Source organism: Astatotilapia calliptera, chromosome 12 (genome assembly GCF_964374335.1).
Source record: "Astatotilapia calliptera chromosome 12, fAstCal68.1, whole genome shotgun sequence".
Lineage (NCBI taxonomy): Eukaryota > Metazoa > Chordata > Actinopteri > Cichliformes > Cichlidae > Astatotilapia > Astatotilapia calliptera.
Genome location: NC_137433.1, coordinates 14,605,327 through 14,618,807, shown reverse-complemented (window position 1 = coordinate 14,618,807; position 13,481 = coordinate 14,605,327). Strand labels below are relative to the sequence as shown.

At 41.6% G+C, this 13,481-nt stretch overlaps 1 protein-coding gene and 1 non-coding gene across 3 annotated transcripts in view; both read right to left on the bottom strand.

The window, feature by feature from the left end:
* Positions 1 to 13,481, bottom strand: part of trpm6 (transient receptor potential cation channel, subfamily M, member 6) — a 22,266-nt gene extending 8,785 nt beyond the window's left edge. The window contains exons 1-22 of one of the 2 annotated variants that reach the window (XM_080309027.1): positions 13,153 to 13,481; positions 12,310 to 12,389; positions 12,081 to 12,119; positions 11,267 to 11,456; positions 10,748 to 10,961; positions 10,367 to 10,491; positions 10,063 to 10,234; positions 9,793 to 9,967; positions 8,326 to 8,449; positions 8,172 to 8,244; positions 7,933 to 8,033; positions 5,557 to 5,691; positions 4,858 to 4,911; positions 4,414 to 4,548; positions 4,169 to 4,294; positions 3,752 to 4,020; positions 2,532 to 2,760; positions 1,206 to 1,358; positions 950 to 1,105; positions 695 to 823; positions 343 to 594; positions 50 to 224 (exon numbers count right to left, since the gene is read on the bottom strand). In XM_080309027.1, coding sequence (XP_080165153.1) covers positions 50 to 224; positions 343 to 594; positions 695 to 823; positions 950 to 1,105; positions 1,206 to 1,358; positions 2,532 to 2,760; positions 3,752 to 4,020; positions 4,169 to 4,294; positions 4,414 to 4,548; positions 4,858 to 4,911; positions 5,557 to 5,691; positions 7,933 to 8,033; positions 8,172 to 8,244; positions 8,326 to 8,449; positions 9,793 to 9,967; positions 10,063 to 10,234; positions 10,367 to 10,491; positions 10,748 to 10,961; positions 11,267 to 11,456; positions 12,081 to 12,119; positions 12,310 to 12,389; positions 13,153 to 13,170 — 3,124 coding nt within the window. In that variant the 5' untranslated portion in view covers positions 13,171 to 13,481. The remainder of the gene's footprint in view (positions 1 to 49; positions 225 to 342; positions 595 to 694; positions 824 to 949; positions 1,106 to 1,205; positions 1,359 to 2,531; positions 2,761 to 3,751; positions 4,021 to 4,168; positions 4,295 to 4,413; positions 4,549 to 4,857; positions 4,912 to 5,556; positions 5,692 to 7,932; positions 8,034 to 8,171; positions 8,245 to 8,325; positions 8,450 to 9,792; positions 9,968 to 10,062; positions 10,235 to 10,366; positions 10,492 to 10,747; positions 10,962 to 11,266; positions 11,457 to 12,080; positions 12,120 to 12,309; positions 12,390 to 13,152) is intronic. The other variant, XM_026186492.2, reaches the window with a different exon arrangement.
* On the bottom strand, positions 1,817 to 1,899 carry trnal-cag (transfer RNA leucine (anticodon CAG)). Its single transcript has one exon. It is a non-coding gene; the product is annotated as a tRNA-Leu (tRNA).

Here is a 13,481-nt window from a genome sequence, read left to right as displayed (position 1 = left end):
AAAAAAAACCCTTTGGTTAATAAGTATCTAGTGTTATTGGGCCACTAACGGTCTATCTCTGATGCATAGACCTCTCCATAGATCATCCAGTAGGGCTGGAAGACTATGTCTCGAGCCAGGCTCCATGATGGCTCCTCGTCTGGTGACAGGACAGCCTTCCTGGATACTCCGTAGGTCAGCAGCACTATTGCCATCATCACCACAATGTAAAACATGTTTCTGGTCTGGGCACAGAGAGAGTGAGAGGTTACTAAAAAATAAATAAATAAATAAATAAATAACACACACACACACTTCTCAACTTTTTATGTTTCCAGTGAGTGCTGTGCAGTCTGTACACACCATCTTAGTGATCATGGTGAGGTAAGGGCCAGCATGCTGATTAACGGCCAGCAGATCCATCACCCTGATAAACCAGAAGATTATGTCCAGGCAGTATGTGAGGCGCCCTGCTGTCCGGTAGGGATCAGAGTGCCAACGCATTGCCAGTCCGGCCACGAAAAGCAGGATGGCGATGAAATCTGATATGTTCCAGTATTCTGAGAACCAAATCTTCAGCTTCTGGCTCAGTTTTGTTGCCTCAGACATTAATATCTAATTACAAAAGATAGAAACTTACATTACTACTGACTTGTGATTTTATATTCTCCTGTAACACTTTTTAATATATTCTGCTAAGAACTGAACCTCTGACCTCTCTGGTTTTCTCTGCTGCAGTTGACAAGATGTATGCTATAACCAGCCACTCCTGAACACTGGGTTGATCCTCCATCTTCACCAGGACAACATAGGAGAATAACATCAGAAAGGCCAAGTAGGACATCTACAGTTGAATCAGAGAAAAGACATTCAGACAGAAGGATGAGAACAATGTATAATAATCATTTGCATGATGCACTTTGAGAAAGAGAAATGTTTTATCGTGTGTTAACTAACATAAAAAACCTACCGTGTGAAACCAAAACTTGACAACAGGAGCTGTGTAGAAATCATAGAGTGTTGTGATCCAGGAAACACAGCGCACAGTTATAGAGGACATGGTTTCTGACACAGGACCAACACGTTTGTCTTGGAAAGAGAGTCCTTGCTCTGCATCACGACTACCCTGCATGGGTAGAGTAAACCATACAAGTGAGGTGAAATACTATGAAATACTGTAAAATATTAGCCAGTTGAAATTTGAAAGTACTGCACTCCTACTGTACCATGTGATCAGAGCCCTTGGTGCCTGGTGCTGGCTTGACTGAGTCGAGTCCAAACAGCATTGCCTCGTGTGTCTGTGGTACGTGACACATTTCAGCTTTGCTTTTAAACTCCAGAAGTAGGATGGCAGGAGGCAAAAGAAGGCTCAAAATGATCTAAAAAAAAAAAAAAAAAAAAAAAGGAGAGCGTGTCTGACTACTTAAACATCCTCCAACAAAACATACTGCTTTGCAAAATATGAAAAAAATAAAACAACACTTGAGGTAAAAACACAATCGTTTAGCACAACCAGGCTTTAATGGGGGTGATGAAAGCAGCTGGTGATGTGTGAACCAAAAGAAAACAGCAAATAATGGCTGAAGCGCTCCCTAGCTACACTCTACATGACAGGAAGATGTAACAATGAATGAAAATTACCGATGTGGTTTTAGAGTGGAAAAACATGGCTTTAAGTTTGACCCTAGATATCAAATCCCAGACAGAACTTCATTATGTGACAAAATGCTAATTCAAAATCGACAACAGTTAACTGCAGCACCCTACCTCATTTATTGCTAATATGTTTAATCCAGAATACTTTAACAATCCCTAAGGAAATTATGCAAACAGACAATGTCAGAAGTGGGATTCAAATCCACACCTCCAGGGGAGACTGCGACCTGAACGCAGCGCCTTAGACCGCTCGGCCATCCTGACTTCCTGATTAATGGATTCTAAATTAGAATCTGGGACCTGATGAAGGTCAACAGGACTGAAACATTGCAATAAATATATTAGAAATAATGGCAAGCTTTTGCAGAGACAGTCACATTTAATTGCTTTTGTGGAATCTTACAACAATACTGTGCAGGCTCCTGTCAAGTTAACAGGTTAAGTTACTTTTTTGTTAAACTTAAGTGTTAAGCAGTTGTGCTATAAGCACTACTTAATTTCGAATAGTTTTGTGCTTACATTTGACTTGTGCTGTGTCATTATATACAATGCTGTGTCAGCACTATGACATTATAATACTGCTGCTGCTACCAGCTTGTAGCAAGAGATTCAAACTTTGAATTAGCTAGTCAGTCTTCAATGATAGCAGGTAATAGGAAAAGAAAGATGGAACATGCCCTTCATGGACTAAAAATGCTGCATCCTGTGAGCTGCAATTGCTGATAAGACATATTCACTATTTTTTTCTATAATTCTGCTGAAATATTTTTGTATAATTTTGAAGCTATATCGCCCACCCCTACCCTGTACCCTTCTATCTTTATTTTTCTTTTTGCAGTGATGCAATTAAATGACACTGAAATATGAATTTTATCTGGTTTATCTGCAAGGTTTACCTTCAAGAATGAGTTTTTTCTCATGTTAAGTGGACCGGTCCAGAGATCAGTGAGGAGAGTCTGGGTGCAGGAGTGTGAGACGAATGGTCTGTGACATGAGGAGACAGCCATCTGCAGACAGGTGAAGTGGCTCCATGCCTCCATCTCATAAGTCAACAGCTTCATGGCCATCTGCTCGTTCTGACGAAACGCACAATCTAACACATCCACCGCCAGCTTACCAAACTCACTGACACACAAAGACAGAAGAGATATGTGCATGTCAACTCTGTGATAATTATAAAAATATGAAAGAACAAAAAAAAATTGCACCCATATCTTCACATATACAAAGTAACATGAAGTCCCGAGGGGAAAAAAAGTGTACTGCATGGTAATGGTGCTTCACAGCTATAAAAGGTTTAGAGGTTTCTTGCATTTCAAATCTTCCAAGAACATTTCAATGAGACTCCAGTCTGGATATTGCCTAGGCTGTTCCATTCAAGGTCAGCTTCAAATTAAACTAAAGTTTCAGACACACCTTATCCTTAACATATCCTTCATAGCTGAATCAATGACTGCAAGCTGCCCAGTTGCTGTGAGACCGAGGCAGTCCCCAAAGCATAACCTTTCCACCACGCTTCAAAGACCGCAAGAAATTCTTCTCCTAAAAATAACTCCATCTTTGATTTGTATGTCCAGAGCACATTATGTCAAACATGTTGCTTCTGTCTCTGTGTTCACTGGGAAACTGTAGTTCTGCCTAATGTTCTTCTTAGACAACACCTTAAATGCAGGTCAAATATGTCAAAATCTATCCGACTGCAGACGCAGGAACTTTGACACCAGAGTTACCTGCAGTCACTGTGATGACATTTTGAGTTGTTGGAGATTTATTTTTGCATCATGCAGTATACCCTTGAATTTGCTTGGGCAGTCAGTCCTGGATAAATTAGCATTCATTTAAAATTGGTGCCACTGTCTTATACTCGAGTGATTTATTTCAACTAAGTTGGAGACATTTTAAATCCCTTGCTAGACTCACAACACAGGCTTAGAGAGCTACTTAAATCTTAACACGATGACATCACATATTTCAGCAAAAGAGACAAAACCAGAGCTTAGATGGGAATTCAAAAGGTATTCCATTATGTGCCACTTTTTCAGAGTGTATCACTGCTATTAATAAGCAATGGATCACTGCTTGTTTAAAATAAGTCATACAGTTAATTGACACTCACAGTGAATACGTCTTGAATCGTTCTATAATGTTATCATCCAGGCTGCTTTGACGTGCTTCAAAGGCCATGGAGCGGTAAAGCTTGCAGGCCACCGTTGCACGTGCCAGCGCTTCTTCTCCATGTTGCCACAGGAACAGTGCCATTTGCTGCCTTTGCTGAAGGACTGCCCACACAAACAAGTCGTTGAAGTTGAAAGGAACCAGCAGTGGAGCATCATCAAGGCCTGGACTAGACACATCCCCACTGGTACTGGGTGACACATCTTGCTCCTAGAAGAAAAAGTTAGATGTATGAAAAAAAATAAGGGACAAGGAAATGAAAAAACAATAGATGGGAATGTGAGATTTTTTGTCATAAAACAGATAGAAAAATTAGAAACTGTTAATCTAAATCTTAAAAAAATAACTCTAAACCAACCTTGCGTTTGTAAGGCTGGGCGGTCCTAAAGAAATGCAGGTCCTGGAGGCTCCTGTTCCTTGTAGAGCTTGGCATCAGTCCATGTCTGAGTTTAGAAAAGGTGGCTGAACTGTCTCGTCTACCATTCTACAGGCATCAAAACAGGCATTTGTATGAAAACTGTAAAAGTCATTAAACCAAAGGATTTTTAAATGGCTTTTATCAGGGTGCAGCGGGCAAAGAAAAAGAATACAATCATTGCTCACTTTTTCATGCAATCGGCTGTACGCAGCTCTGAATTGTTTGCGTGTGTAGGTGCTGCGGTATGCTCCTCCTATGAGATATTCTATCACCAAGCCCATGTCAATGATCGAAAGACGATAACCTGCAGGAAGGGATGTCTCCCCACAAACACATACAAACACGATAAATAAACATATACTGTGCACATGTAAATGTGGCTGCTTTTCTGTGTATTTATAACACAGAAAAGGTGAGGGACCACCCAGGTTGCTGTCAGTGCACAGTTCCAAAGCTGGCATTTGCAATTCTATGGAGGAACATTAGTGCACATGGGAAACTTGCACATCTGTAAAGGCCTCTTTAATGCTGAACAGGTCTTGGAGCAACATATGCTGACAATGCTTTTTTTCGGGAGGGAAAGGGAAGCTAGATTTGCACCTACAGCTACTCTCAATATCAAAACTCACCTGTTTTGCATCTTCAACGAGGTGGTGCAAGAAGCGGGCTGTTGGCCCTTGTGCCTGCAGGGAGGATTTTGTATAATTATATGAAAAAAGAAAATGACAGTTAAGAGAAAATGCAAAGCGCAAAATCAAAGCAAACCAAATTTACTAGTTACTTTTAACGGCTGCATAATGCACATGCAATCACAGCTCCACAAATATCAAATTGTTTCTTTAAGGAACTACTTATCCCAGCGTTATGAATAAGTGAAAAGGCTTTTATACACAAATATAAAGACAACATAGAGAAAGCTGAGGGTGAATGTATGGCAAAGAGCTCTGTGATTTTAGAAGCATCCTAAACCAACTACTGGGAAAATATTTTGGATGCAACTGACCATAAAACACAAGAGATCCTGGTGCAAAAACACTTACAGTGACTGAGATTTGGATCAAAGCAGCTTTGGGAATTGTGAGAGAAATTCAAGAGAAACAAGCATAAACGGATTTTGTATGTTTGCACAGCAAAGTGAAAGCCAAACGCAAGAGGAAATACCCCAAGATAATCAAAAGTACTCCAGTGAGTAAATGTTATTTTCTGAAAAATATATTTCACAGAATTAATTGTACTGTTCTCCTTGATTAATAAAATGATGAATAACAAATAAGAAAAAGTAAGTGTCTTAAATATTTAAAGCAGATATATTAAGATATTATAGTAACCATGTTGTAGAGCTCTTCAAGGCGATCGACTGTGAGGAAGCGGCTCATAGTCATGCCGTTATCAATCAGCGTTTTGACAAAACTGACACGGTCCATCACCAGAGCATCCAGCATGGCTTGCTCCAAGGAGCCCACCTACACAAGTAAAAAATAATTTACATATCTCCTTTTTTGCTTTAATGGAAAACAATTGCACTACAGTTTTGCATTAATGACTCCTGTCAATAGAAAATTGTACTTAGTAGTCAGTATAATCTTTTAATAATATAAGTTTACATATGGTAGTGATAGGATGTGCGATCCTTAATAGTCTGCAAAGGCTTTGTGTGCATTCCAGAGTGCTCTGGCATTCACACCCACATCCTGGGAGCATGGGAAAGGTCGTACCTTCTTTTATTTTTTTACGGTAGGATAAAAGTAGCTATGTCAGTTTTAGTCTAAGTGCCTTTTTTACATATACAGTGGGGCAAAAAAGTATTTAGTCAGCCACCGATTGTGCAAGTTCCCCCACTTAAAATGATGACAGAGGTCAGTAATTTGCACCAGAGGTACACTTCAACTGTGAGAGACAGAATGTGAAAAAAAAATCCATGAATCCACATGGTAGGATTTGTAAAGAATTTATTCGTAAATTAGGGTGGAAAATAAGTATTTGGTCACCTCAAACAAGGAAAATCTCTGGCTCTCACAGACCTGTAACGTCTTCTGTAAGAAGCTTTTCTGTCCCCCACTCGTTACCTGTATGAATGGCACCTGTTTGAACTCATCATCTGTATAAAAGACACCTGTCCACAGCCTCAAACAGTCAGATTCCAAACTCCGCCATGGCCAAGACCAAAGAGCTTTCGAAGGACACCAGGAAAAGTATTGTAGACCTGCACCAGACTGGGAAGAGTGAATCTACAATAGGCAAGCAGCTTGGTGTGAAAAAATCAACTGTGGGAGCAATCATCAGAAAATGGAAGACATACAAGACCACTGATAATCTCCCTCGATCTGGGGCTCCACGCAAGATCTCATCCCGTGGGGTCAAAATGATCATGAGAACGGTGAGCAAAGATCCCAGAACCACACGGGGGGACCTGGTGAATGACCTGCAGAGAGCTGGGACCAAAGTAACAAAGGTCACCATCAGTAACACACTACAACGGCAGGGAATCAAATCCCGCAGTGCCAGACGTGTTCCGCTGCTGAAGCCAGTGCATGTCCAGGCCCGTCTGAAGTTTGCCAGAGAGCACATGGATGATACAGCAGAGGATTGGGAGAATGTCATGTGGTCAGATGAAACCAAAGTAGAACTTTTTGGTATAAACTCAACTCGTCGTGTTTGGAGGAAGACGAATACTGAGTTGCATCCCAAGAACACCATACCTACTGTGAAGCATGGGGGTGGAAACATCATGCTATGGGGCTGTTTTTCTGCCAAGGGGACAGGACGACTGATCCGTGTTAAGGACAGAATGAATGGGGCCATGTATCGTGAGATTTTGAGCCAAAACCTCCTCCCATCAGTGAGAACTTTGAAGATGAAACGAGGCTGGGTCTTCCAACATGACAATGATCCAAAACACACCGCCCGGGCAACAAAGGAGTGGCTCCGTAAGAAGCATTTGAAAGTCCTGGAGTGGCCTAGCCAGTCTCCAGACCTCAACCCCATAGAAAATCTGTGGCGGGAGTTGAAAGTCCGTGTTGCTCGGCGACAGCCCCAAAACATCACTGCTCTCCAGAAGATCTGCATGGAGGAATGGGCCAAAATACCAGCTACTGTGTGTGCAAACCTGGTAAAGACCTATAGTAAACGTTTGACCTCTGTTATTGCCAACAAAGGTTATGTTACAAAGTATTGAGTTGTATTTTTGTTATTGACCAAATACTTATTTTCCACCCTGATTTACGAATAAATTCTTTACAAATCCTACCATGTGGATTCATGGATTTTTTTTTTCACATTCTGTCTCTCACAGTTGAAGTGTACCTCTGGTGCAAATTACTGACCTCTGTCATCATTTTAGGTGGGGGAACTTGCACGATCGGTGGCTGACTAAATACTTTTTTGCCCCACTGTAGATGAACTGTTGGATTTCCAGACCAGCAGGTTTAGGGAAGTCATTTATGGGGTCACACTCTGACACACACACGCACACACACATACACCTCCATATTCCAATGTAAGGAACAAACACCCACTGATGTATAAATAAAGACCAGGGCAGTCTCAGAGCTGCGAGTCCCTGAGCCCTCACTCTCGTGCGAGAGCTCAGAGCTGCCCTTGCTAAGCAACAAGTAAAACTGTGTGTTTCTCCTCTCTGATTCTCAGCTGAAGAAGTGTTTTAGAATATATCTCTTAACAACTCCCTTTGTTTTTGACTTTCTCACCTGCCAATGCTGTCCATATACAAGGACGTCTTTCTGTGCAATGTCAGCCCTGTCCCACGCCAGAGTCATACTCAGCTGCTCTGATGGACTGGCCTTTGTGCCTGTTTTTGATTCAGAGCAACAAAACATATAACATAACTCAGATTTTCTGACTTACTAAGAGAAACGCTCCAGTCCCACGTTAATGAATCAAAGTCACTTGAGAGAAAATGTTTGATAATTAAGAAGGAAACAAGTACCCTTGAGAGTAGCGGTCAAAATGGCAGCATCTGGTGCCATCTGGTCATCTGACTCTGAGTCAAAGATGGTTATCTGTTGTTCAAAGAAACGCTGATTTAGTAGTCAGTGTCCTCAGTCACAACACACACATGCCTCAGAGGCTGCTTTACTCACAGACTGTCTATGATCCATACACTGCAGCAGGAGAGTATAGAGGTCAGTGGCTTCAGTCCTCTCCATTCCAAACGCATCTCCAATCGTGGTGAGGAAGTTCTCTTTAATGTCAGCTTCCAACGGTCTGAAAACAAACAAACAAACATAAAAACACAATCAGTGTACATTTGGGCCGGCTCGACCCTTTCCGTGTGGAATTGCATGTTCTCCCTGCATGGTGCTCTGGCTTCCTCCTACAGTCCAAAGCTTGTTAGGTCATCCACCTAAATTGGCAGTAGGTGTGAATGTGATCGCAAATTGTTGTCTGTCTCTCTGTGCTAGGCCTGCAATATGCTGTTCAACGTGTACCCCCAGGCAACACAATGTTAGCGCTTTTGCTTCACAACAAGAAGGTCCTGAGAAGGTCGCAGAAGGTGGAGTCATGTTCTCACCATGGTTGCGCAGGTTCTCCGGCTTCCTCCCATAGGCTAAAGACATGCAATTAGTGGAGTTGTGTCAATTGGTGATTCTAAATTTCGCACAGGTGTGAATATGAGGGCAAATGGTTGCCTGTTCCTCTATGTTAGTCCTGCATCAGACTGGCGACCTGTCCAGGGTGTACCCCACCTCTCGCCCTATGATAGCTAGGCTTCCGCTCCCCATGAGACTGAATTGGCGAAAGGATAAGTACATGTATGGAAGGATAATGTACATTTGAAACAATTTAATATTTGTAATCCTGTGTCTTTTTGGTAAATGTTAAATGAGTCAAAATAAGAGTCTAACAAACTAATTTATGGGCTTACCAGAGCAGCCTTTTGCTTTTTTGCACTAAGAGGACACTGCTGTCTAGTTTCTACTTTCTATCTCATTTTACAATCAATTAATTGCATCATCATCTTCAAGTTTTTATATACACCTATTGGGTAACCCTTCCTAAAATATAAACGTCACTCAAATGTAGTTAGCAGGACAGGATCATATTAGTAACTGTGTGTTTGGGTTCATCTGAGATGAGGAAAAAACAAAGAATGTGGCTGGGGTCTAACTGCCTTTTCAAATAGTTGGCATATGCGGCTCGGCAGTGGTGTGAGGTATCTGCTAATTGGAAGGTCAGTGGTTCAATCCCTGACTCCCCTAGCCTTCACACTGAAGTATCCTTGAGCAAGATACTGAACTCTGCGATCCATCTACTGGAGTGTGAATGAGGCTTGTTGTAAGGAAAGTACTTTGGAGTGCTCAAATTGAGTAAAAAAGTGCTAAATCTGTTTACAGTTATTCACTCTAATGATATAACGGTAAAGGGGAGATTCTCCCTTTGTCCATTTTTCTCTTTTTCACCTTAAAATATGCCCCAATACTCATGAAGAAGGTGTTATAACTTGCACTTTGCCGTAAGTATAAATTATGCTTGCTTATTAAACCAGCTGGCTCAAAAAGACCCTGCTATGCATCCACTACAGGCCTATAACAGCCTACGTACTGTACCTGTCAACAGCAGTCTGCTTGTGTAAGAAGGCGAGTAGGTCAGCAGCCCTGCCTGATCCCTCAAACACAAACACTGGCACAGGGGGCACAGTGCTGACGTAGTCCAACACTGTAGACACCACAGAAGGACCTCCCTCCACCACCACACACACCACAGGCACTCCTTGGTTCAGTCCTGCAAAAAAGAGAAGAGATGATGTTAAGACTTCAGTCAAATCTGTGTGCTTCCTATTTTGTTTCTTTTGTTAGTTTTTGCGCAAAAACACCCACGGGGATGTATCTTCTGTAGTTGTATGTGCTTCTCCAGCTTCCTCCTGAGGCCTTGCTGACAGCCATGCTTGCCCAGCGTTCCATCATCCACCAACAGGAAGTGGGAGTGGAAACCATTGAGACAGGCTCTCTTGCTCAAAGGGTTTCCCAGAGGCTGGTAAGGCCTGAAAACCTGAAGCGATGTTGAATCAGTGTCAGTCAAAGACAAAGAAAAGCAGCGCAGTGGGATATGGTACTCTGCATATATCAAAAAAATGTGGTGAGGAATGAAGTAACGTGAAAAAAACACAGTTTCAGTACTGACATCTCTGCCTATAAGGTCCATGTTGTTGTCAATCACTCCCCAGGGTGTGATGCCAACTGTGTTTCTCTTCCTCAGGTCATGGCTTCCAAAGGATTTAACTGCATCACCTACATATTTAGACACACCTGGAGGGCATGCAAATAGTAGCCGAATGCACAGCAAATACACAATAAGAACAAAAGCACTAAAATTCAAGGGGTACTTTTACAACAGCACGCCATACAGAAATGAAACCTAACAGAAACTAACCAAAACTGAACCTTCTTGAAACAGAACACAGATCAACGTAGTTTTTTTTCAGATGTAAGTAATGAGATTGCTGCCAGTCACTAACTGGAGATAGGCAGAAAATAATACTCCACAAAAAATTGTAAAACTTACCTGTATTAATGCCATCGGTGAAAATCCATGCCCCTGTGCTGAGGGCAGCAGTGATCAGCCCTTTGCTAAAGGCCTGGTTGACTTTAGGTGGCAAGGTAAAATTTTCAGAGCCTCCGTGGACACTCAGCAGTAGCTTGGGTCTTTCCATCTGCCATTCCCTCAACATCAGCTGGAGTAATGCTTCTGGCTTGGAGTCGACAGCAACACGAACATACTGGAAAAACATGAAAGTGTTTCCAACTGAGAAGCTCTTTGTACTTTTCTGAGGTGCTGCTGAGCCGATTGTTTTGTCACTACATTAGATAGCATCTCTGCTTTCATGCATCGCGACCAAGCCTGCTTACATCATAGCAAAGAAAACTTTACGCAACCATCAAAATCTAGCTCTTATTAACAGAGTGCAAGCATTTGCTTCTATATTTGAAGCAGTCTCTTGAGCGTGTGTACATTTACCATTTTACTTTTGAAAAAATGTTCCTTTGGCCTAGAGACACGCACAGAGCTGGTAAACTCACAGACCTTGGCTCGACAGACACGTGTGGCAGTATCTTCAAAGTCTACGGTGCCATAGGCATTTGTGGGACTGGCCCTGGTGTGGCGCTCCATGGACCACTCCTCTTCCACATCCTGTCCAGGACCAGGACAGAGGGACAATGGAGGAAGGGAGTCTTGCCAAGAGTGTTCCCCTATCAGGTGGCCGCAGCAACATCTAGCAAATAGAACGACATTGCATAGATGCATAGGAAGAAGCATCGTAAGGTAATTTTTTAGAATGATTAACTTCAATCATACTTTTACAACACTTTAGCATAATGTTGTTGATTTTAAATAAATTAAATTAAGTAGCTATTTCTGATAGTCTGCTTTTAGATAATAGGGAAGAGCCCAAAAAACAGTAACAAAATTATCAGTGACACTTAACTACATGTTAGCTCCTCAAAATAGAGGCAGGGTTGTTAATAAGCAATAATAATATGCAGGCGCATGACAAGCCCTAAAAGATGAAAGAAATCCACCTGGACTTTTTAAACCAGCCTTCAGTGATTCTTCCATTTATTTTCTAAATCCCACACTTCCTCTCCACCTCCCTTTGCCCTTGAGTACACATTTCTATGTCTGGCTGTTGTTATCATTTAACAGACCATGAAAATCACACATTTCCTGCCATTTCCCCATAACGGTGCAGTGCAAATGTAGGAGAAAAAAGGCAGAAAAGGACATGATGAAATGCTGAAAGAATGAGGGTGGAGAAAACAATACAGAAGTATGTAGTAAGAAAATAAGAAAGAGTTTGGTAGGACAGCATCTTCAGCACAATATTCATCAGTGATACCTTATCAAATTTTGGCAAACGTGGCATACTGGAATACATCTGAAAGAGACAGGAAGCGTTATCAAAATATCCACATGGCTGCTATTCCTGGAAGTAAGGGCTACATGCCAAATAGTTCTGCTCTCAGAAAAATTTTATTTCAAATAGCTGCAGTTAATGTTATACTACAATCTGTGTGTTTCTTCTCAGAATCATAAAAGCTAATCAGTGCAATCAGATCCCAGTTTACCTGTGCTGATCCCAAGAGGAAGGGATGAACTTCACACACTCTCTCCTGAAGAAGGTTTCCTCAATCCAACACTTTCTGGACTAAAAAAAGAAAAGCAGAAAATATTTACTTACAGCACACAGATACTGGAGCTGTTAAGCACTATATTGTCTTCTTTATTGACTCGTATTCTAGGAAGTGGAAGCACATTAGTCCTGAAATAAAAAGCGCGTTTATCAGTGACCTTCTCAGTGAAGCTCATTTTAGTGTCGATCACATGCTGAGCAAACAGTGTAGTAAGTGTAGATCCCTCCCCATCACAGAAAGCTGAAATGCAAACACCAAAACCCTGAGCTGCAGCACTCAGCCCCTCGTTCCCCTTCACAGTAATCTTTCCTTCATGTTTCCCAGGAATATTTAACAATGGCCTCACTGCAGGGAGAGAACTGCTTTCAGGAAACATGAGCACATACACAGACCTATACATCCTCTTCCTCTGATTAGTCTACACGGTTAGCGAAGTAAACAGTTACAACTGTTACAGTTTTATATGCACTAAATAAAACCGCCCATTGTGCAGCAGCAGGACCAACAGTTTAACACGTTGTATGCACAATGAACACCCGTGTTATGTTACTACACTAGTTCATTAAAAGTTTATTACTATTAACCGTTTTATCTAACTTAAAATCACCGCTAAGCGCTGCTAATATCACTGTTAGCAAACCGGTAACAGAGAAATATTGCTCAAATTTCTCATGAGTTCAAGTTCACATTTCGTAAAAAGTACACTTGTTGGAAATAAGCTGACCTACTTAGTACATATATATATATATTTATATATAATATTAGCATATATCTTACCATGACTGCAAACTTCATTTATAAACATGTTCGAGGCTAGCAAAGACACTCCGCTTCATCATTACTCTCCCGACAAGGACTGAGCGCCCTTTAATCAGTCGCTGGTCCAAAGGGCAGGTTTCCAGGAAGCCTTGGGGAGTTCATGGCCTCCTCCCTCCAGCTCGGTTAGGAGTTTTTCACCTCCTTAAGTTGTCAAGGAGGTGAAAACTTAAGGAGTGGAGACACCCTTATTGGTTGAGGCAATAAGGGTTTCTCCCCCTCTTTCTCATGAAGGAATGTGGTGACTGGTGAAAGTGGACACTGGTGAGTCAAAAATCTTACTAAAGTGT